The 22,125-nt window shown below is 45.1% G+C and overlaps 2 protein-coding genes across 10 annotated transcripts in view; one reads left to right on the top strand and one right to left on the bottom strand.

The window, feature by feature from the left end:
• LOC106612295 (TNFAIP3-interacting protein 1) overlaps window positions 1–15,429 on the top strand; it is a 31,573-nt gene extending 16,144 nt beyond the window's left edge. For 3 of the 9 annotated variants that reach the window (XM_014213325.2, XM_014213324.2, XM_014213326.2), the window contains 16 exons: window positions 1,628–1,777; window positions 2,206–2,300; window positions 2,941–3,000; window positions 4,471–4,671; window positions 5,787–5,881; window positions 6,351–6,498; window positions 7,210–7,311; window positions 7,603–7,668; window positions 8,071–8,202; window positions 9,293–9,421; window positions 9,520–9,663; window positions 9,912–10,037; window positions 10,279–10,332; window positions 12,411–12,635; window positions 12,966–13,026; window positions 13,259–15,429. In XM_014213325.2, the coding sequence (XP_014068800.1) occupies window positions 1,628–1,777; window positions 2,206–2,300; window positions 2,941–3,000; window positions 4,471–4,671; window positions 5,787–5,881; window positions 6,351–6,498; window positions 7,210–7,311; window positions 7,603–7,668; window positions 8,071–8,202; window positions 9,293–9,421; window positions 9,520–9,663; window positions 9,912–10,037; window positions 10,279–10,332; window positions 12,411–12,635; window positions 12,966–13,026; window positions 13,259–13,296 (1,826 nt within the window). In that variant the 3' untranslated portion in view covers window positions 13,297–15,429. The remainder of the gene's footprint in view (window positions 1–1,627; window positions 1,778–2,205; window positions 2,301–2,940; window positions 3,001–4,470; window positions 4,672–5,786; window positions 5,882–6,350; window positions 6,499–7,209; window positions 7,312–7,602; window positions 7,669–8,070; window positions 8,203–9,292; window positions 9,422–9,519; window positions 9,664–9,911; window positions 10,038–10,278; window positions 10,333–12,410; window positions 12,636–12,965; window positions 13,027–13,258) is intronic. The other 6 variants (XM_014213330.2, XM_014213332.2, XM_014213331.2 and 3 more) reach the window with 6 other exon arrangements.
• A 129-nt stretch (window positions 15,430–15,558) lies between these two features.
• The window catches only part of gpx3 (glutathione peroxidase 3), a 28,462-nt gene continuing 21,895 nt past the window's right edge, over window positions 15,559–22,125 (bottom strand). The window contains exon 5 of the mRNA XM_014213339.2: window positions 15,559–16,559. Coding sequence (XP_014068814.1) covers window positions 16,329–16,559 — 231 coding nt within the window. The 3' untranslated portion in view covers window positions 15,559–16,328. The remainder of the gene's footprint in view (window positions 16,560–22,125) is intronic.

Raw genomic sequence — 22,125 nt, 5'->3', positions numbered from 1 at the left:
CACGACCCCAACACCATTACATTTTCCAATGACATAAGTGGTTGGCCTGATCAACGACGAGACAGCCTATAGGGAGGAGGTCAAAGACCTGGCTGTGTGATGCCAGGACAACAACCTCTCCCTCAACGTGATCAAGCCAAAGGAGATGATTGTGGACTTCAGGAAAAAGAGGACCAAGCACGCCCCCATTCTCATCAACGGGGCTGCAGTGGAGCAGGTTGAGAGCTTCAAGTTCCTTGGTGTTCACATCACCAACAAACTAACATGGTCTAAGCACACCAAGACAGTTGTGAAGAGGGCACGACAAAACCTATTCCCCCTCAGGAGACTGAAAAGATTTGGCATGGGTCCTCAGATCCTCAAAAGGTTCTACAGCTGCACCATCGAGAGCATCCTGACTGGTTGCATCACTGCCTGGTATGGCAACTGCTCGGCCTCCGACCACAAGGCACTACAGAGGGTAGTGTGAACGGCCCAGTACATCACTGGGGCAAAGCTTCCTGCCATCCAGGACCTCTATTCCAGGCGGTGTCAGAGGAAGGCCCTAAAAATTGTCAGACTCCAGCCACCCTAGTCATAGACTGTTCTCTTTGCTACCACACGGCAAGCGGTACCGGAGCACCAATTCTAGGTCCAAGAGGCTTCTAAACAGCTTCTACCCCCAAGCCATAAGACTCCTGAACATCTAGTCAAATGGCTACCCAGACTATTTGCATTGCCCCCCGCCCCCTTACACCACTGCTACTCTGTCATCTATGCATAGTCACTTTAATAACTCTACCTACATGTACATACTACCTCAACTAACTGGTGCCCCTGCACATTGACTCTGTATTGGTACCCCCCTGTATATAGTCTTGCTATTGTTATTTTACTGCTGCTCTTTAATTACTTGTTACTTTTTATCCCAACATTTTTTTTAAACTGCATTGTTGGTTAGGGGCTCGTAAGTAAGCATTTCACTGTAATGTCTACACCTGTTGTATTCAGCGCATGTGACTAATAAAATTTGATATGATTCACTATTATTCTACAATGTAGAAAATGGTAAATATAAAGAAAAACCCTTGAATGTTCTAAAACTTTTGACCGGTAGTGCACATGTGATCTGACAGATCTCAAGACCATACCCCCCCCCCCTCAACACTCATCACACTCCTCTATCGATATTAGTGTTATGACCTATGCATTATAGCTTCATATTCTATTCTCATAGCCTTGTAGGAAGAATGTGGTTAGACCTGATTCCATTCTTTGGTTATGTGCTGTAATGTTTGCAGGGAGTTTCTCTAGTGACTTGTGACTAGTAAGTTTTTGTTGGGTTGGTGTGGTCCATTCTTTGGTTATGTGCTGTTTCTCTGTAATGAGTAATGTTCTCAGGGTCTGCATGATTTTAGTTGTTAGTCATCAGAAACACTAGCTACTGTCTATCCTTCATGTATTATAGGTCATGTAGACTGTGAATAACATATTCAGCTATATGCCACAACCCAAAATGAAGAAGTGACTACTTCAAATCAAGATGTTTCTAACCGTCTGTCTATCTGGTGTGTAGGAGCTGTTTGTTACTGCTGTAAATACGGTTGTTGTTACTAATGGTTTGTCTGTTTGTCTGTCTGGTGTGTAGGAGACCTGTTGGAGGAGTCTCAGTGGGAGGCGTCTAAGTTGCGTCAGCGTGTAGAGGAGCTGGTCAGAGACAACGAGGCCTTGAAGTCTTCTACCTCCAGCTTCGCTACCAGTCTCTGTATGGGAGGACCTGTTCAGACTGAGACACAGGGTATGCTATCAGAGATGGGGTTTCCTACCTGACTATTCATGATTTGTAGCAATATGTTATCACCAATGGCCCAATGCAGTCAAAAACGTGATTGTCCTGTGTTTTTTGAATTTTTTTTATACATTTCCACACTGAGTTTGGCATAATATTGTGAAAATGCTCATGTAATTTTAGTGTAAGAGCTGATTTGAATAGAACACCTGAAATTTCAGCCTGTTTTGGTGGGATGTAGTTTTGGCTTTGGTGACATCATCAGTTAATAGACCAATAAGAGGTCATAATCTCTTTCTGTCAATAACAGCTCATTTTCATACCACTCCCAGACACTCCTAGCAAAATTCTTGCTTGAGAAATTACCCTTTGATCAGAAGCTATTTTTAATACATTTTTGACCCTATAACCCGTGGTGTGACTCCTAACTGTTTCAGATCAGGGGAAGCTTCACCGCCAACCCAGTATGGACCAGAGACCGAGTCAGTCGTGTCTCTCAACGGAGAAAGCCCTACATCATGATCAGCCCAGCGTAAGTAAACAGAGATTTACTTTATATTTTATAGACAATGTGCTGGGCTGCTCAGCCTGCTCAATAATAAGTACAGCCTCATTAGCCTACTTCTGAAACATAACATTTACATGTCCGGTGGTGGTGTGCTTTTTATGTCTGTCCCAACTGGTTTCTGGCTTCCAGCAAACGCTAACTGAAAGTAGTTTTCATTTTAAACGGTTCACTTACGTTCAATACATTGTAGTTACAAGTGTCAAGCCATATTGGTTAACTAAATAGTCATATTGGTTTACTGAAAGGGATAGTTTGGGATTTTGGCAATGAAGTTCCCTTTTTCTACTTCCCCAGAGTTGGGTGAACTTGTGGATATTTGTTTTGGGGGGGGGGCTCTGTGTGTAGTTTTAAGGAAGTCGCTAACTGGCATTAGTGCAGCATGCTAGCTGTTCTCATAGACTTCCAGTCATTGCGCTAATGCTAGTTAGCCTTGGTTCGGGAAACTACCTCTAACTTCCTCCTTACTGGACGCATAAAAAAAAAAAAAGGTATCCAGGAGTTCATCTGACTCTGGGGAAGTAGATAAAGGGCTTCATTGCCAAAATCCTGAAGCATCCCTTTAATACTGATCAGTCTGGATCATTGCCCTCTTTGGTGCTTGTAGGAAGGTCTGTCTGAGTTTGAGGTGTGGAATATGGAGGAGAAGACCTCTGATACCCAGACGGTAAGTACAAATTTTCATGCGAGGGTAGCTAGTTTGTGTCTAAATGGCTCAAGTTCAGCAAGATTGTACTCTCTCTCTCTGTGTGTGTGTGTGTATATATATTAGTTATAACTTCCAGTCAACACAGTTAAACTGAGTGGTTATTTTGGGCCCTGTACAGGGCCAGACACATTCCCCCCTCCTCCCAAAAAAACAAAAATATGATCAGAAAATAGAAAGTGACAAATCATTTAATAGCTACACGTCTTCCCCATAAACACCATAAATCATGCTCTATGTCCTTATTCATAGAATACACAATATAGGTCAAGTCACCAAAGGTGCAAGTTGTGTAATTGGTGTCATATTGTATTTCAAATCTCTTATTCACCAACATGGGGACAATTGTCAGTTTAAAAAAAATGTTGGGGCCTGTCTCTGTAGTAGACACATTTTGATTTTGGACACCTTCATTAGAATTCCTCTGTTACCTTTTCTAACAGTACTAAAGCAGATCGTCCGTACCGCCATACTGACTGGACAGGACTGTGTTTGTAGGACTTAAGAGTTCTGAAACCAAACGTGCTTTATGAGGGTAGTATACAATATTCATATGACGTTTTAGAAAATGCCACCAGAGTTAAGAGGTTTAAAAACCATTGAACATGATCGTTATACCTGGTGAAGAATCTAAGAGCAGCTCCTCAAGTTTCATTTCCTTAGCTCTCGATTGTCTTTGTTCATGTCGTCTATATCAGGAACTTCTCCTGTGTCTCTTCTCTAGTGAGTCAACTAACAGCCAACTAACTCAATACTGGTAGCTCGACATGAGTCAGCACAGGGAATGTCCACGATTATTACTGACCACACACACAAACGCCTGCAGTTAGGGAATGCCTGACAGGGAAGAATGTCAGTCACAGAATATTCCGGACTGATATGGTATAGAATCAAATGACTATCGCTGATGTAATGCATCATCACCCAAAAGTATAGGAAAGCTGTGACACATTTTCACAAGTCTATAGACTGACTCTGAGCCGCTGAAACGTTTAGAAGAAGCTCAATCTTAATGGGGGTTTTGCTTCATTGTACAATATTGCACAACATGTATAGTACTGCATTGCATATAGGATATGGAGCATTACTTACACGATTGATCAATCAATACAACACGGAGGGATAGCCTGACACACAAAGGAAGACTCTACCTACAGGCTGTATGATTCAAATGGGATTTGTCCTTATTTTTATACATCTAGTATCCATGAAACTAGAAATATGTTGTTTTGACATTACTTGATTGGTGTCCTGTCCAGTCAGTATGGCAGTTCAGAGGTTCTGACTGGTGTTTCTCAGGTCCTCTCTGTTTTACTATTGTTTAACTCTTATCTTTTTTTAATCTTAGTTATTTTATCTTGATGTCATATTTGTCTAGAAATGTATTGTTTTTGAGGTGCTGTATAAATAAAGTTTGATTTTGATGTCCAGGCTGGTGCAGGAACAGGACAGCTCCCTCAGGAGAACCAGGAGTTAGCCAGCCAGCTGCAGCGTCTAGAAAACTCCTTCAGTATCTTTGCTGAGGCGTCCAACCCCAACCAGCTCCTAGCCCACCTGGGACGCATGGCCGTCGAGTTCCACCACCTCTCCTCCAAGGTCCAGAAGAACGAGCAGAGGACATCCCTCCTACAGGTAACTGACAGGGGTGAGAGGCAGGTACACAGCCAGGCAAGTAGACAAATGTCTTCACAGGTATTTCAAAGACTGGAAATTAAGCCTGAATAGCCAATAACAATTGTGTGTGTTGTCATTCCTGATGCTGAACCAAATTATGTTGCAAAACCAATGCAGCGTCTACTCTTCCTGGGTCCAAATAGGAAACAAAACACAACAAATAAAATGTGTAACACAATACATCATATAATTCAAAATACAATTTAAAAAATATATATTAAAATGTGTGTCTCTTCACAGTCCCCGTCGTGCTGTAAGGTGTTCTTTTATCTGCTTTTATTGCTAGCTTGAGTTACCTGGGGTGGCAGAATTCCATGCTACCGCACAGCAAGCCGTACTGGAGCGCCAAGTCTAGGACCAAAAGGCTACTTACCAGCTTCTGCCCCCAAGCTGTAAGAACTGCTGTAAATAGTCCGGCCACCCAGACTATTGCTTATTATGACGGGGGACTGGAGCACTAGCATAGCGGTTCACTATGTTGAAGGAGATCATCCTGGAACCACTGTGGTTAGGGAGAATCCCCTCTCTTTTAAAGACTGTTGGTTGCTCCCACAGCAAGTCAAAATTGTCACAAACGGAGGCATTCCTGTATTTGTAAAGTTTCTTCAGGAACTCCTTTAGGGCAGCGAGGCGGCTGTAACTTTCCGAACCCATTCTATAGCACGGCATCGGGCCAGATAAGATTATTCACTTCCCTGTGCCAACAAGGGTGTTCAAGACAATGTTGTAGTCCTTCTACAGTTCCTCAGATTGCCGAAAGCGATTTGACGTTAAAGCCAACGTGAGTGACGATGGTGCCAGTGTTAGAGTAGTTGGCTAGAACGGGGCAGAAGGGAATTGATGTCTCAGACACGGGCACCTGGGTGACACTGGACCTTGGTCAGCCCACAGGCCGTAGGGCAGGCCAAAGTCTCTCACCATCGAGCGTCCCATGATGACTGTGGTCGTGATGGAGTCCGATGGGGAAGGAAAAGGGGGAACAGAACGGGACTGCCTTAGTCAGGGGGGAGGTGTGTGTCTTGGTACAGGAGGAGAGGGCTGTGTTACTAATGCTTGTCCCTCTCTTTGTCTAGACTCTTTGTGAGCAGCTCAGACAAGAGAACAACGAGCTGAGAAAGAAGATGGAGGAGGACCTTCAGTACAGAAACGGAGACATGGAACTACTGAGGTGAGTTTTTGTATTTTCTCTGGATTCAGTTTCATCTCCCCAGGGGAGAGAAGCGGTTACATTTATTATTGTTAATTGAAACTGAAGGTTGGCTTTATACTGTTTTTCTGGTCCTAAGTCAAGTTTAGGACTTTGTTGGAGTTTATTGAGCTTAAATAAAGGCAATAAACACTTGGTAGTCAGTAAATTATAAGTGGACTTTCACTTTTCTTTTTCACAATGATTCTCCGTCCAGCAACTACAAAGGTTCAAGTGAAATGACAGTAGGTCAAAGTTTTTTGTTTTTGATGATTCCTGGAATTGCCCTAATATTCTCCCTACCTCAGTGGGGCTATAGGGTCTTCCCAGAGGATATCCTAGGGCTCTGTCAAGCTGCACATTACTCTACTAAACACTGCGATACATATTCTAGATATCTCTATAACTGCATAGTAACACTAACCCTGCTTTCACTCTCTGGTCACTGCAGACCAGAGAACCTGAAGCTAAAAGAGCAGATAACGGGAGCAGGAGAGACCGCAGCAGAGAGCGAGGGGCAGCCAGAAGCCAAAGAAGATGTGGTGAAAGAGGAAACTGCCAGCGTTAGATCCAAGATGGAAGTCAGCACACCACAGAAGGTATGTAAATCCTGCCCCAGAATGAATGGAATGGCACCTGTCTGATTCAGAGGACATTAAAAGCTGGGGGGGGGTAAATGATCAGCATAGACATCTAGGAAGCCACAGCATCATTTTAAGGACGTGTGCTGTTACAGTAAATACTCCAGTTTTAAATACTCTAGTTTCCGTATTGAGTATTGGCAGTATGAGTCAGGTCATTGCCAGGCATCGCAGTAGTGGAATAGTTACCATGACTGATGTCTCATCCTAACGTACAGTATGGGGATGTGATTGACTGTAGTACTACTGTAATGTTGCTGTGTGTGAAATCCTTTTTTATATTGTCACATTGGTCAGTGTAGAATGTCTGAGAGACTTCCCAAAAAAAGCAAGTGTTTATTTTTATGACACGACTTGTATAAATGGTGATCTGTACTAGTGTGGGGAATTTAAGAGCAATGTTTCATATCCTTGTCCTGTTGCAGAGTGGGCTCTATGAATGAATTACGTTTCAAATCATTTATTGCGAAACGCATCATTGTGATGTTTTGACAGTTAGCTTTTTGAAAGTCCTATGTCTTGAAAATGTGATTGCTGACATGGGGGGGGAACATTTTTGGCACTGTATCAACAGTGGACTAATGAAAACAAATACCAAAAAAACACGTTTGGTGTGGATTATTCCTTTTTTTTTTTTAAGAATCATTGTTTTATATCCCTGTCCCACAGCGGAGGGGGAATGCCACAGAGATGGAGAAAGCCCCGGCCAAGCCCTGTGACCCAGAGGCCTACGAGAAGAAGATCAAGCTTCTAGAGAAGCAGAGGAAAGATGTGAGTCCCTCTCAACGTTACATCAGGTGTCCTCTTGCCACGTAGAAAAAGGTCTTTGTTATAAATGTGTATGAGTACATCCCAAATGACGCCCTATTCCCTTTTTATAGTGCACTAGTTTTGACCTGGGCCCATACAAAGTAGTGCACTTTTTATAGGGAGCCGTTTTGGGACGCACCCTTAATAAGGTGTCCTGTTTCCGTTTGGTGGAAGTCTGTGCAAAAATGTGTACATGACGTATTGGTTTCAGTCATATTTCTGTTGTGATGATGATGATGATGATGATGACAGGTACTGGATGTGAACAAGCAGTGGGATGTCCAGTGGAACTCTATGAAGTCACAGTTTGAACAGAAGGTATGTTCTCTCTCTCACACACACACACACACACACACACACTGTGTTCATATAGTAACCTGTGTGTGTTGATGGAAAAAATGCGGTGGTGTGTACTTGGATGGCACCCAGGCTGTGTCTGTGAGTGAGTCAACCACATGTTCTAGTGACACATCTGTCAGAAATCCCCTCACCTCTCTGGTACTCACTGTTCCTGCTGTGGTCCACACACCCACACACTGAGACGCACACATTTGAAGACACACACGCCTACACGCACACTTCCACGGCTCGGAGATTTGGGGCCAACCCTAAACTGCTCCACATCATTCTGCTGAGTCTGAAATGATGATTCTGATCATTTGTCTCGTTGAAAAGACATACTCCCTGTTTTAAGAGTTTGAACAACCCCCCCCCAATCAGATCACAGACCTGCGTCAGCGGCTAGCGGACTCCCAGAAGGCCGTGCTGGAGTTAGAGGCGGAGCGAGAACAGAGGCAGCGGGACTACGATAAGAAGCTGCTGCTTGCCAAGTCCAAGATCGAGAACGTACAGGTGAGAACCCACAGAAACCTAGTACAGACCCAACAATGTCCTCAAGACGTACACAGACCCACCAATGTCCTCAAGACGTACACAGACCCAACAATGTCCTCAAGATGTACACAGACCCAACAATGTCCTCAAGACGTACACAGACCCAACAATGTCCTCAAGACGTACACAGACCCAACAACGTACACAACATTTTTGCTCTGTGTGTGTTGGTGAGTGTGGGGTCTTCACTGCTGGGAACAGGTCTGTCAGCGTGGAGGACTGCTCCAGCCCACTCAGACACGGTCCATTGACTGTTTCTCACCTGTCTGTTGTGACACAATGACTGTATAATGGACTCAAAATAGCTCATGTGAAGCCAAGGAAATCAAATATGTATGTAGACATAACATGCACAGATTAAGCTAGTCCAGGAAGTGGCGTTGCAGGCTAGCTCAGTGCTGCCCCCTCTCATTGAGTATCTCAAGTCTTATGGCTTGGAGGTAGAAGCTGTTCAGCAGTCTTATGGCTTGGGGGTGGAAGCTGTTCAGCAGTCTTATGGCTTGGGGGTGGAAGCTGTTCAGCAGTCTTATGGCTTGGGGGTGGAAGCTGTTCAGCAGTCTTATGGCTTGGGGGTGGAAGCTGTTCAGGAGCATTACCCTCTGTAAAGGTTAAGCGAGGCGTGAGGGAGGGAGGGGGGAGGGTAAAGAGACGGTGGAGGAGGGGAAGAGGGTGGAAGGAGGGTAAGAGGGTGGAGAGAGAGAAGAGAGTGAGGGAAATAAGGAGGTAGAGAGACAGACATGAGATTAAATGAGAAGTATGTCAAGCCTGTGATACTCATCTTTTCCCATTGACTGAAATGTACTGAGAAAAACAGCAGCTATTGTGACATTTCACCTTTTTGCAAAAACATGCCAGGCTGACTATGATATGATGGTCACTGTTAGGTCACCATCAGATGAACTTTAACCTGACAGTCTCTGACATGTGAAACATTACTCATCAGACTTTCACATCCTTCAGTCTGGTTTAAACTGTGAATGAACTCTGAAAAAGTGGAGTTGAAGCAGGTTGTGAAATGATTGTGGTAATGTTGTATGAATGTTTTCAGGGGGAGAAGGAGTGTCTGAACTCTGAGACCACAGAGTTGAAGCAGAAGGTTCGTTACCTGCAGGATCAGCTGCTGCCCCTCAGTAAACAGAGAGAGTACCAGGAGAAGGAGATACAGCGCCTCAACAGGGTCACTATCGTCTGTGTGTGTGTACTGTGTGTGTATACTGTGTGTGTATACTGTATGTACTGTGTTCTAATTTACTGTCTCCCTCTGCCACCCTTCAGGCTCTAGAAAAGGCCCTGAACCTGCACCCTCCCCCCTCCTCCCAGCAGCCACCGGGCCAGGGCACCAGCGGTAACCATGACGACAGGCCTAGTAACTTTACGAGGCAGGCGCTGCTCACTCAGATAGCGGTGTTAAAGGAACAGGTCAGTTAGACACACTTAGTACCCGAGGTAATCCTCCTCCTCCCTCACCAACTTAGTACCCGAGGTAATCCTCCTCCTCCCTCACCAACTTAGTACCCGAGGTCCTCCTCCTCCTCCCTCACCAACTTAGTACCCGAGGTCCTCCTCCTCCTCCCTCACCAACTTAGTACCCGAGGTCCTCCTCCTCCTCCCTCACCAACTTAGTACCCGAGGTAATCATCATCCCATTGCTGTATCTACTCTCTCAGGTGAAGATCTTTGAGGAGGACTTTAAGAAAGAGAGGAGCGACAGGGAACGAATGAACGAGGAAAAGGAGGACTTGAGGAGACAGGTGGAGAGGCTGCAGGGTCAGGTGACCAACCTCACCAATCAGGTTAGGAGCTGCTTTCATCTGCTTCCTAAATGGCACCCTATTCTTTATGTAGTGCACATACCTATGGGCCCTGGTCAATAGTGCACTGTATAGGGAATAGGGTACCTCTTGGGACGCAGACTGTTTCACAGCACTTTGCATTGAATATGGTGGTTCTCATCTCCTCCACCTCCCATGTGTTGGTTTTCCTGATGTGTGTTCATCCATTTCTGTTGGTTTGCTCCTCCGCCATCTTCTCCAGGCCCAGAGGGAGAGATGCAAGCTGGAGAGACTACAGATGCAGCATCATAAACAGGTACTGTAGTCACCGGGCCTCAGGCCCTTCTCATCTCCCTCTATAGACGGGTACTGTAGTCACCGGGCCTCAGGCCCTTCTCATCTCCCACTATAGACGGGTACTGTAGTCACCGGGCCTCAGGCCCTTCTCATCTCCCACTATAGACGGGTACTGTAGTCACCGGGCCTCAGGCCCTTCTCATCTCCCTCTATAGACGGGTACTGTAGTCACCGGGCCTCAGGCCCTTCTCATCTCCCTCTATAGACGGGTACTGTAGTCACCGGGCCTCAGGCCCTTCTCATCTCCCTCTATAGACGGGTACTGTAGTCACCGGGCCTCAGGCCCTTCTCATCTCCCACTATAGACGGGTACTGTAGTCACCGGGCCTCAGGCCCTTCTCATCTCCCACTATAGACGGGTACTGTAGTCACCGGGCCTCAGGCCCTTCTCATCTCCCCTCTATAGACGGGTACTGTAGTCACCGGGCCTCAGGCCCTTCTCATCTCCCACTATAGACGGGTACTGTAGTCACCGGGCCTCAGGCCCTTCTCATCTCCCACTATAGACGGGTACTGTAGTCACCGGGCCTCAGGCCCTTCTCATCTCCCCTCTATAGACGGGTACTGTAGTCACCGGGCCTCAGGCCCTTCTCATCTCCCCTCTATAGACGGGTACTGTAGTCACCGGGCCTCAGGCCCTTCTCATCTCCCACTATAGACGGGTACTGTAGTCACCGGGCCTCAGGCCCTTCTCATCTCCCTCTATAGACGGGTACTGTAGTCACCGGGCCTCAGGCCCTTCTCATCTCCCTCTATAGACGGGTACTGTAGTCACCGGGCCTCAGGCCCTTCTCATCTCCCTCTATAGACGGGTACTGTAGTCACCGGGCCTCAGGCCCTTCTCATCTCCCACTATAGACGGGTACTGTAGTCACCGGGCCTCAGGCCCTTCTCATCTCCCCTCTATAGACGGGTACTGTAGTCACCGGGCCTCAGGCCCTTCTCATCTCCCACTATAGACGGGTACTGTAGTCACCGGGCCTCAGGCCCTTCTCATCTCCCCACTATAGACGGGTACTGTAGTCACCGGGCCTCAGGCCCTTCTCATCTCCCACTATAGACGGGTACTGTAGTCACCGGGCCTCAGGCCCTTCTCATCTCCCCTCTATAGACGGGTACTGTAGTCACCGGGCCTCAGGCCCTTCTCATCTCCCTCTATAGACGGGTACTGTAGTCACCGGGCCTCAGGCCCTTCTCATCTCCCACTATAGACGGGTACTGTAGTCACCGGGCCTCAGGCCCTTCTCATCTCCCTCTATAGACGGGTACTGTAGTCACCGGGCCTCAGGCCCTTCTCATCTCCCACTATAGACGGGTACTGTAGTCACCGGGCCTCAGGCCCTTCTCATCTCCCACTATAGACGGGTACTGTAGTCACCGGGCCTCAGGCCCTTCTCATCTCCCTCTATAGACGGGTACTGTAGTCACCGGGCCTCAGGCCCTTCTCATCTCCCTCTATAGACGGGTACTGTAGTCACCGGGCCTCAGGCCCTTCTCATCTCCCTCTATAGACGGGTACTGTAGTCACCGGGCCTCAGGCCCTTCTCCTCTCCCTCTATAGATGGGTTTAGCTTGTCTTCACATGTCTGTGGTGATCCTAGTCTGTTAGTATAGGTATTATAGGCTAACCCCTCAGTCATCAGACAGACAGGTTTACCACCACAGTCATGTGAAGACAAGCCCTATCAGTCTAGTTCCACATAGCACTTAAAGACATCCCTGAAGTAATGACAGCAATAGGATGGATTTTCTCCTGATTTAGATAAGTACAAATGGCTGTGTGCTGTGCTTCACTTCCTGTCTGTTTGAGGAGCACAAACTAGGGCTGTGCTTTACTCCAGTTATATCTCAAACTACTGGAACATTCCTCTGCCTGGCTGAAAACAACCCCCTCTGTATTTTCAGATGTAGATAAACTAGATATGTTGTATAAATCCAAGTGACTGGACGCTGTGCTTCCTTTTCCTGGCTGCTTGCCCTGCCTTACTCTGCTCTGACCGGGGTTACCGAGGTCTGTATCCCTGTGTTCCCTGGTAGGGCCAGCAGCAGCAGGAGAGGCGTACCTCACACCCCTCCTCAGGCACCATGAACAGCCCTCTGAGCCCTCCCTACTATGGTCCCTTTATGCAGGTGGCTCCAGGAGGAGGCCCGGGGCAGGACATCTGGACAACACACCACCAACCCAGGATACTCAACATCGCAGCAACTGCTGCCGCCGACAGTGTAGCGCAAACGGGACGCGGCGACTTCACACCGGTAAGGGTCCGTATCACAATAGATTTATTAGTGGAAACTGTTTTGCAATGGGAAAACTCAAATAAGCGTTTTCTTATTGGACTTTTTCAGATTGTCGATCCCTATTTTGGTTTGTTTTCTTCCGTTTTGGTTCCTAGTGAATATGACCCAATTGGACCGCTAGCCACTACCCCTAGATTATAGCTACTGACAGAGAAGTGTTTTCCCCTTGCCACTAAGCAGCTACTTGCTGTTTCTAGACTTAGGCCGGGTTACCGTAAAGCACTCTGTGACAATTTATGTAAAAAGGACAATATGAATAAAATGTGATTCCCGGTGCTGTCATCGTTCCCCCAGCCCAGAGGCTCCAGGTGGTCCGGCGCCGGGGATGGTTCCAGACCACCACCAGAGAACACGGGTACGCTGACACAACAGATGGCTACGAAAAAAGGGTTGCAAACTTCTGGAAAACCTGGTTGGAAGATCACCTGGAATCAGGATGCATAAGCAGGAAATTCTGGATCCTCCAACCAGGATATCTGGTTGGGAAAGCTATCTGAATATTTTTTTGGCAAAACTCTCTCTCATTCTCTGAGTGGCTGATTGTGTGATTGCTTAGAGTTAAACCTTTTCCTCTACTCTGTCTATAGATCAGTCCACCGCAACTGGGTTTGGAAGAAGAGAGTGATAGAATATTGACCCTGGAAAGCACTAAGGTCCTCTCTACCATTTGTTCCCTCCTCGTGGTGGTAGCAGCATGAATCAGTTAGTTTTCAGTTGACCAGGTGTGATTTGAACTATAATGTTCCTACTGAACTGTAGATATTCTGTTGTTTATACTTGCCTTTTTATAAGCCTACTTGTGAAACACTGTTTTCGCTATTCAGAAATATATTACATCAATATTATAACTTAGATGCGTTTCTTCTTTAACCTCATAATATTTTTTGGGAGATTCAATATCTGCTTCATATGATTCTATGCAGGAACTGAAGTCATTTGTGTGTAATAGGTTGAAATGATCAAAATGTAATATTTAAGACAATATACCTATGTGATTATCGGCTATTGACTATCATCCCACTGCAAATATGTAACGTTTTTACAAAGCTGTTTTGTTACTCGTAGGGTCCATCGGTCCATTATCCCATGTCAATAACAACCAATACTACTCTATTCATTCCAACGATATATCATTTATATTGGTAAATTGCCTTGGAATTGGAATCATAGAAATCGTAACCGTGGATGTTTTCATTTCTGAGAATTTGTTCAGTACCATTGGTGTTCTAGAACTGTTACATAAGTATATCTGTTCATAAAAGTGATTTGTTATAATACATTAAACTTGAAGTGAATTTAGCTGGTATATCATGCCAAAAAAACATGATTGTGGTGATCATTTATTTATAATCTTCTGTTTTGATGGTTGCATTGACTAAATGTAAATCACTTGTCTTTAGTAATGCTGTTCTTTCTGTTAGTGTACTCCCAATATATTGTAGCTATTGACATCGTATGTTGGTTACACATACACGCGCATGCGCACGCGTCCTCACAAGAGTACCAGATTGGCCAAAAATGACCAATGTAATTTCAATGCAACACCTTTTTTGATTTAAATATTTGATAATATGTATTGATATCCTAAGGTAGACAAGTCCTCAACATATTTACACCCCAAAGCTGTCCAGTCATATGTTTGGAGGATTGGGTCATAGGTCGTAGTGAACCCAGGCTTTGTCCCAATAGTCTTGAATGGCTTCCTTTCCTTCCCTAATGCTGACAGTTGATAGCACTACTGTAGGGCGTAGGCCTGTTCTGGATGCTGTAAACGTTAGCCTACCTGAGCGCTCTGCTAGCAGAATATGGTCAGTATACTGTAATATGTACATTTTTATATTGAGTTAACAGGGTACGATTGGTCTCCATATTGCTTTAACCTGTCAGTCATGTCCTTTTATTTTTTGCATCAGGGGGGAAATTAAGCTTCTTTTTTTTATTATTATTATTATTATTATTTTAAACGGAGACTCGGCTAACCCCCAAGGATCAGTCAGTCAGCGATTACCTCAGTGATAAACCACCTCAGCCAGACTCCCGGCCCTGGTCAAAAGTCCCTTTTTATATAGGGAATAGGGTGCTGTTTGGGCCACATCCTTGACTCCGCTGGCTTCCGTCTCAATTCTGTAAGACCAACAGCTCCATACTAATGCCTATCAATCTACAGTATCTGTCCTGTGAACCTCTGTGATACCGTCAAGAGCCGGCTTGAATTCCAAACTCAGCCTTGTACCTTACCCCAGGTACTTCTGAGGATTGGATAGGTGTTGACAAAGTGGATTTATTACCATATTGCTTATACTTTAACGATGCTTTGATATCTCCACTAGTGTCTGGAGTTTAAGGGGCGAGGGGTTGGTCACTACCCTGGAGCTCCAATCCTTCTGATGTGTGATTTGGTTTGGTGGTGAACTAATGTTCTGTATCTCCTGAATCAAAGCTACATGGGATTGCATATGTATGGTATTATAAACATTTGTGTATGTTGCATTCAGACTGGTAAAGATGGGTGTTTATTCACAATGTTCACAGTAAATCCAGTTGGATCAGACTTATTTTTAAAGACAGATTCCAGAATGGTCCAATAGTTGAATGGGGATTTTGAATTGCACTTTGAAAGGAATGCTTTGTTTTTTCCACTCTGGCAGTTGTCTTTTTCTGGTTTGTGGTTGTGGAGTTTTGCAGGAGGCAAAAGCACATTACTGATGTGATGAGACTTTTTGTATTTGACTGGCTTAATAAACATATCCTAAATGTCTTCATACATCTTACTCTGGTGGTTATTTCCATTTTAAGTTTTTCCTTGTTGACCTAGACATTTTGTGAAAGCATTTGAGTGGCCACACACACCACAGTTTATCGTTTACAGGAAGAACTTGGCACCATGTTACACTGACGTGATTTATTGACATGAATTAGTCAGGCAGCAGCAGTGGATAACCAGGCGTCTGGTCTGGGTGGCAGGACCAGGAGGTAACATGGCTCCCAGGGTTACCAGGCCCAGCCTGAATGCACTGAAGGACTGGCCTGGACCCTAGACTCAGGTTTGGCACCACAGACTCACTGTTTTCAAGCCTCACCTTCATACAACATGCCACCTCCTCTACGACCAGCGACCCTTACCCACAGCCAGCCGTTCATTTGAATTGATTGACATTTCTACAAATCAGTTGAATGATGTTCTATTCTACACATACATGGTTTGTCAGAGGTTTTTGACAAGGATGGAAAAAAAGTGTTGTATGACATTGGTTTCCCTGATCCAGATTAAGCCTACTCTTGGAATAAAATGACAGCATACTCATTGGAAAATTTCCATTGAAAGTGCTTTTTAGTCCAGAAAGAGGCTTAATCTGGACACTGGAAACCAGTCCACTGTGTTTTCATGTATCTAAAAGGTGAATCTAAATCTGTAGGCTGAATTTGAACTTTCTATCAAGGTTTGGATGAATTCCAATTCAATTCAGGAATTTACTCCACTGAAATGGAATCGACCCCAGCCCTGATAACACAGGCTGCATCCCAAATGGCACCATGTTCCCAATATAGTGCACTACTTTTGACCAGAGCCCTATGTGCCCTGGTCAATTGGATAATTTCCAGTAGTGCACTATATTGGGATTAGGGTGCCATTTGGGACACAACGGCAGTAAAACCTTAGTCAATGTTCTGCTGGGTGGACTGGGAGAAGAGTTGACGGAAGTATTTGAGGATGTCCTCCCGAACCTCAGACACTGGGACCCGGGGGAACCACCTCATCACGGGCTTCCCATCCGGTCCGACCAGGAACTTTTCAAAGTTCCACTTGATGTCGTTGATCTTCAGGGGCTCCCAGAACAGCCTGTTGGTGGGGTTCCCAAAGCTGTCCCCTACCGGCGGGCAGGAGTTCTAGAAGATAGGGTTATAGGGTTAGAACAGTTCTAGAAGACAGGGTTAGACCAGTTCTAGAAGACGAGGTTATAGGATTAGACCAGTTCTAGAAGACAGGGTTATAGGGTTAGAACAGTTCTAGAAGATGGGGTTATAGGGTTAGAACAGTTCTAGAAGACATGGTTATAGGGTTAGAACAGTTCTAGAAGACAGGGTTAGACCAGTTCTAGAAGACGGGGTTAGACCAGTTCTAGAAGACGGGGTTAGACCAGTTCTAGAAGACGGGGTTATAGGATTAGACCAGTTCTAGAAGACGGGGTTATAGGATTAGACCAGTTCTAGAAGACGGGGTTATAGGATTAGACCAGTTCTAGAAGACGGGGTTATAGGATTAGACCAGTTCTAGAAGACGGGGTTATAGGATTAGACCAGTTCTAGAAGACGGGTTATAGGGTTAGAACAGTTCTAGAAGATGGGGTTATAGGGTTAGAACAGTTCTAGAAGACAGGGTTATAGGATTAGAACAGTTCTAGATTAGAACAGTTCAAGAAGACAGGGTTACAGGGTTAGAACAGTTCTAGAAGACAGGGTTATAGGATTAGAACTGTTCTAGAAGACAGGGTTATAGGGTTAGAACCGTTCTAGAAGACAGGGTTATAGGGTTAGAACCGTTCTAGAAGACAGGGTTATAGGGTTAGAACAGTTCTAGAAGACAGGGTTATAGGGTTAGAACAGTTCTAGAAGAGAGGGTTAGAGGGTTAGACCAGTTCTAGAAGACAGGGTTATAGGGTTAGAACAGTTCTAGAAGACGGGGTTATAGGGTTAGAATAGTTCTAGAAGACGGGGTTATAGGGTTAGAACAGTTCTAGAAGACAGGGTTACAGGATTAGAACAGTTCTAGAAGACAGGGTTACAGGGTTAGAACAGTTCTAGAAGACAGGGTTACAGGATTAGAACAGTTCTAGAAGACAGGGTTATAGGATTAGAACTGTTCTGGAAGACAGGGTTATAGGGTTAGAACCGTTCTAGAAGACAGGGTTATAGGGTTAGAACAGTTCTAGAAGACAGGGTTATAGGGTTAGAACAGTTCTAGAAGACAGGGTTAGACCAGTTCTAGAAGACGGGGTTAGACCAGTTCTAGAAGACGGGGTTAGACCAGTTCTAGAAGACGGGGTGAGACCAGTTCTAGAAGACAGGGTTAGACCAGTTCTAGAAGACGGGGTTAGACCAGTTCTAGAAGACAGGGTTAGACCAATTCTAGAAGACGGGGTTAGACCAGTTCTAGAAGACAGGGTGAGACCAGTTCTAGAAGACGGGGTTAGACCACTTCTAGAAGACGGGGTTAGACCAGTTCTAGAAGACAGGGTTATAGGATTAGAACAGTTCTAGAAGACAGGGTTATAGGATTAGAACAATTCTAGAATACAGGGTTATAGGGTTAGAACAGTTCTAGAAGACGGGTTATAGGGTTATAACAGTTCTAGAAGACAGGGTTATAACAGTTCTAGAAGACAGGGTTATAGGATTAGACCAGTTCTAGAAGACAGGGTTACAGGGTTTGAACAGTTCTAGAAGACAGGGTTACAGGATTAGAACAGTTCTAGAAGACAGGGTTATAGGGTTAGAACCGTTCTAGAAGACAGGCTTATAGGGTTAGAACAGTTCTAGAAGACAGGGTTATAGGGTTAGACCAGTTCTAGAAGACAGGGTTAGACCAGTTCTAGAAGACAGGGTAATAGGGTTAGAACAGTTCTAGAAGACGGGGTTATAGGGTTAGAACAGTTCTAGAAGACGGGGTTATAGGGTTAGAACAGTTCTAGAAGACAGGGTTATAGGGTTAGAATAGTTCTAGAAGACGGGGTTATAGGGTTAGAACAGTTCTAGAAGACAGGGTTATAGGATTAGACCAGTTCTAGAAGACAGGGTTATAGGGTTAGAACAGTTCTAGATTAGAACAGTTCTAGAAGACAGGGTTACAGGGTTAGAACAGTTCTAGAAGACAGGGTTACAGGGTTAGAACAGTTCTAGAAGACAGGGTTATAGGATTATAACTGTTCTGGAAGACAGGGTTATAGGGTTAGAACCGTTCTAGAAGACAGGGTTATAGGGTTAGAACAGTTCTAGAAGACAGGGTTATAGGGTTAGAACAGTTCTAGAAGACGGGTTATAGGGTTAGAACAGTTCTAGAAGACAGGGTTATAACAGTTCTAGAAGACAGGGTTATAGGATTAGACCAGTTCTAGAAGACAGGGTTATAGGATTAGAACAGTTCTAGATTAGAACAGTTCTAGAAGACAGGGTTAGAACAGTTCTAGAAGACAGGGTTATAGGATTAGACCAGTTCTAGAAGACAGGGTTATAGGCTTAGACCAGTTCTAGAAGACAGGGTTATAGGCTTAGACCAGTTCTAGAAGACAGGGTTATAGGATTAGAACCGTTCTAGATTAGACCAGTTCTAGAAGACAGGGTTATAGGGTTAGAGCAGTTCTAGAAGACAGGGTTACAGGGTTAGAACAGTTCTAGAAGACAGGGTTATAGGGTTAGACCAGTTCTAGAAGACAGGGTTAGACCAGTTCTAGAAGACAGGGTTAGAACAGTTCTAGAAGACAGGGTTAGAACAGTTCTAGAAGACAGGGTTAGAACAGTTCTAGAAGACAGGGTTATAGGATTAGACCAGTTCTAGAAGACAGGGTTATAGGGTTAGACCAGTTCTAGAAGACAGGGTTAGACCAGTTCTAGAAGACAGGGTTAGAACAGTTCTAGAAGACAGGGTTAGAACAGTTCTAGAAGACAGGGTTAGAGCAGTTCTAGAAGACAGGGTTACAGGGTTAGAACAGTTCTAGAAGACAGGGTTATAGGATTAAAACAGTTCTAGAAGACAGGGTTATAGGGTTAGAACAGTTCTAGAAGACAGGGTTAGAACAGTTCTAGAAGACAGGGTTAGAGCAGTTCTAGAAGACAGGGTTACAGGGTTAGAACAGTTCTAGAAGACAGGGTTAGAACAGTTCTAGAAGACAGGGTTATAGGGTTAGAACAGTTCTAGAAGACAGGGTTATAGGATTAGAACAGTTCTAGAAGACAGGGTTATTACAGGGTTAGAACAGTTCTAGAAGACAGGGTTATAGGGTTAAAACAGTTCTAGAATACAGGGTTATTGGGCAGGTTGTGTTGTCCTATCAGAAGATGTTACGAGAGCTACAGGAAGGATCCCAAGTCAAACTCTTTTTGTCCAGAGCGCATGAGATACATGGGCTAAAAATACTGGGACAAAGAGGTGCTGTTTCGCTCGCTCTGACGCTTTTTTCTTGTTCACATTTTTGGTGAAGCATGGTTTCCCTTGGCAATCATGAATACAGCCAGTGTTGTAGGCCTAATGACACCTGCTGAATGTCATTACAGAAGTCTGTCCATAATAAACCACTTCTCTACCTTCTTAACAACACTATGAACAAGCCAGGTCCTACAGACTCTAATTTTGTCCCACCTGGACTACTGTTCAGTCCTGTGGTCAGGTACCAGAAAGAGAGATCTCGAAAAATGACACCTGGCCCAGAACAGGGCAGCACAGCTGGCCCTTAAATGTACACGGAGAGCTAACATTAATACTATGCATGTTAATCTCTCATGATTTAAAGTGGAGGAGAGATTGACTTCATCACTACTTGTTTTTGTAAGAAGTGTTGACAAGCTGAATGCACCGAGCTGTGTTTAAACAACCAGCACACAGCTCAGACACCCATACATACCCCACAAGACATGCCACCAAAGATCTATTCACAGTCCCAAAGTCAAGAACAGACTATGGGAGGTGCACAGTGCTACATAGAGCCATGACTACATGGAACTCTATTCCACATCAGGTAAGTGATGCAAGCAGTAGAATCAGATTTAAAGACTGACAAAATACCCTTTATGAAACAGCGGGGACTGTGAAGAGACACACACACAGGCACAGACACGTACTCTACACACACGTACACGTGGATGCTGTATTGTAGATATGTTGTAGTAGAGTAGTGGCCTGAGGGAACACACTAAATGTGTTGGGTAAAATGTTATTAAATGTAATGTCATGTAATATTTTAAATTGTATGGCAGGAACTAACGGGGATCCATAATAAACCCCAGGAAGAGTAGCTGCTGCCTTGACAGGAACTAATGGGGATCCATAATAAACCCCAGGAAGAGTAGCTGCTGCCTTGACAGGAACTAATGGGGATCCATAATAAACCCCAGGAAGAGTAGCTGCTGCCTTGGCAGGAACTAATGGGGATCCATAATAAACCCCAGGAAGAGTAGCTGCTGCCTTGGCAGGAACTAATGGGGATCCATAATAAACCCCAGGAAGAGTAGCTGCTGCCTTGACAGGAACTAATGGGGATCCATAATAAACCCCAGGAAGAGTAGCTGCTGCCTTGACAAAAACTAATGGGGATCCATAATAAACCCCAGGAAGAGTAGCTGCTGCCTTGGCAGGAACTAATGGGGATCCATAATAAACCCCAGGAAGAGTAGCTGCTGCCTTGGCAGGAACTAATGGGGATCCATAATAAACCCCAGGAAGAGTAGCTGCTGCCTTGGCAGGAACTAATGGGGATCCATAATAAACCCCAGGAAGAGTAGCTGCTGCCTTGACAGGAACTAATGGGGATCCATAATAAACCCCAGGAAGAGTAGCTGCTGCCTTGGCAGGAACTAATGGGGATCCATAATAAACCCCAGGAAGAGTAGCTGCTGCCTTGGCAGGAACTAATGGGGATCCATAATAAACCCCAGGAAGAGTAGCTGCTGCCTTGGCAGGAACTAATGGGGATCCATAATAAACCACAGGAAGAGTAGCTGCTGCCTTGGTAGGAACTAATGGGGATCCATAATAAACCCCAGGAAGAGTAGCTGCTGCCTTGACAGGAACTAATGGGGATCCATAACAAACCCCAGGAAGAGTAGCTGCTGCCTTGGCAGGAACTAATGGGGATCCATAATAAACCCCAGGAAGAGTAGCTGCTGCCTTGGCAGGAACTAATGGGGATCCATAATAAACCCCAGGAAGAGTAGCTGCTGCCTTGGCAGGAACTAATGGGGATCCATAATTAACCCCAGGAAGAGTAGCTGCTGCCTTGGCAGGAACTAATGGGGATCCATAATAAACCCCAGGAAGAGTAGCTGCTGCCTTGGCAGGAACTAATGGGGATCCATAATTAACCCCAGGAAGAGTAGCTGCTGCCTTGGCAGGAACTAATGGAGATCCACAATAAACCCCAGGAAGAGTAGCTGCTGCCTTGGCAGGAACTAATGGGGATCCATAATAAACCCCAGGAAGAGTAGCTGCTGCCTTGGCAGGAACTAATGGGGATCCATAATAAACCCCAGGAAGAGTAGCTGCTGCCTTGGCAGGAACTAATGGGGATCCATAATTAACCCAAATACAAATGACCCTGTTTCCTCTTTCCATTCATTAAATGACGCGTGCACAGTGCACTGTTTGGATGCTGGGATTATTTGGAGTGGACGAATGTGAGCAGCCGTAGGTAGCCTACTTTTTGAAGTGATTTGTTTGACAATCAGATGAAAACATCATGACTGG

This window comes from Salmo salar, chromosome ssa09 (assembly GCF_905237065.1).
Source record: "Salmo salar chromosome ssa09, Ssal_v3.1, whole genome shotgun sequence".
NCBI lineage: Eukaryota > Metazoa > Chordata > Actinopteri > Salmoniformes > Salmonidae > Salmo > Salmo salar.
The sequence above is the reverse complement of the archived record's forward strand: the minus strand, read 5'-3'. Positions and strand labels throughout refer to the sequence as shown.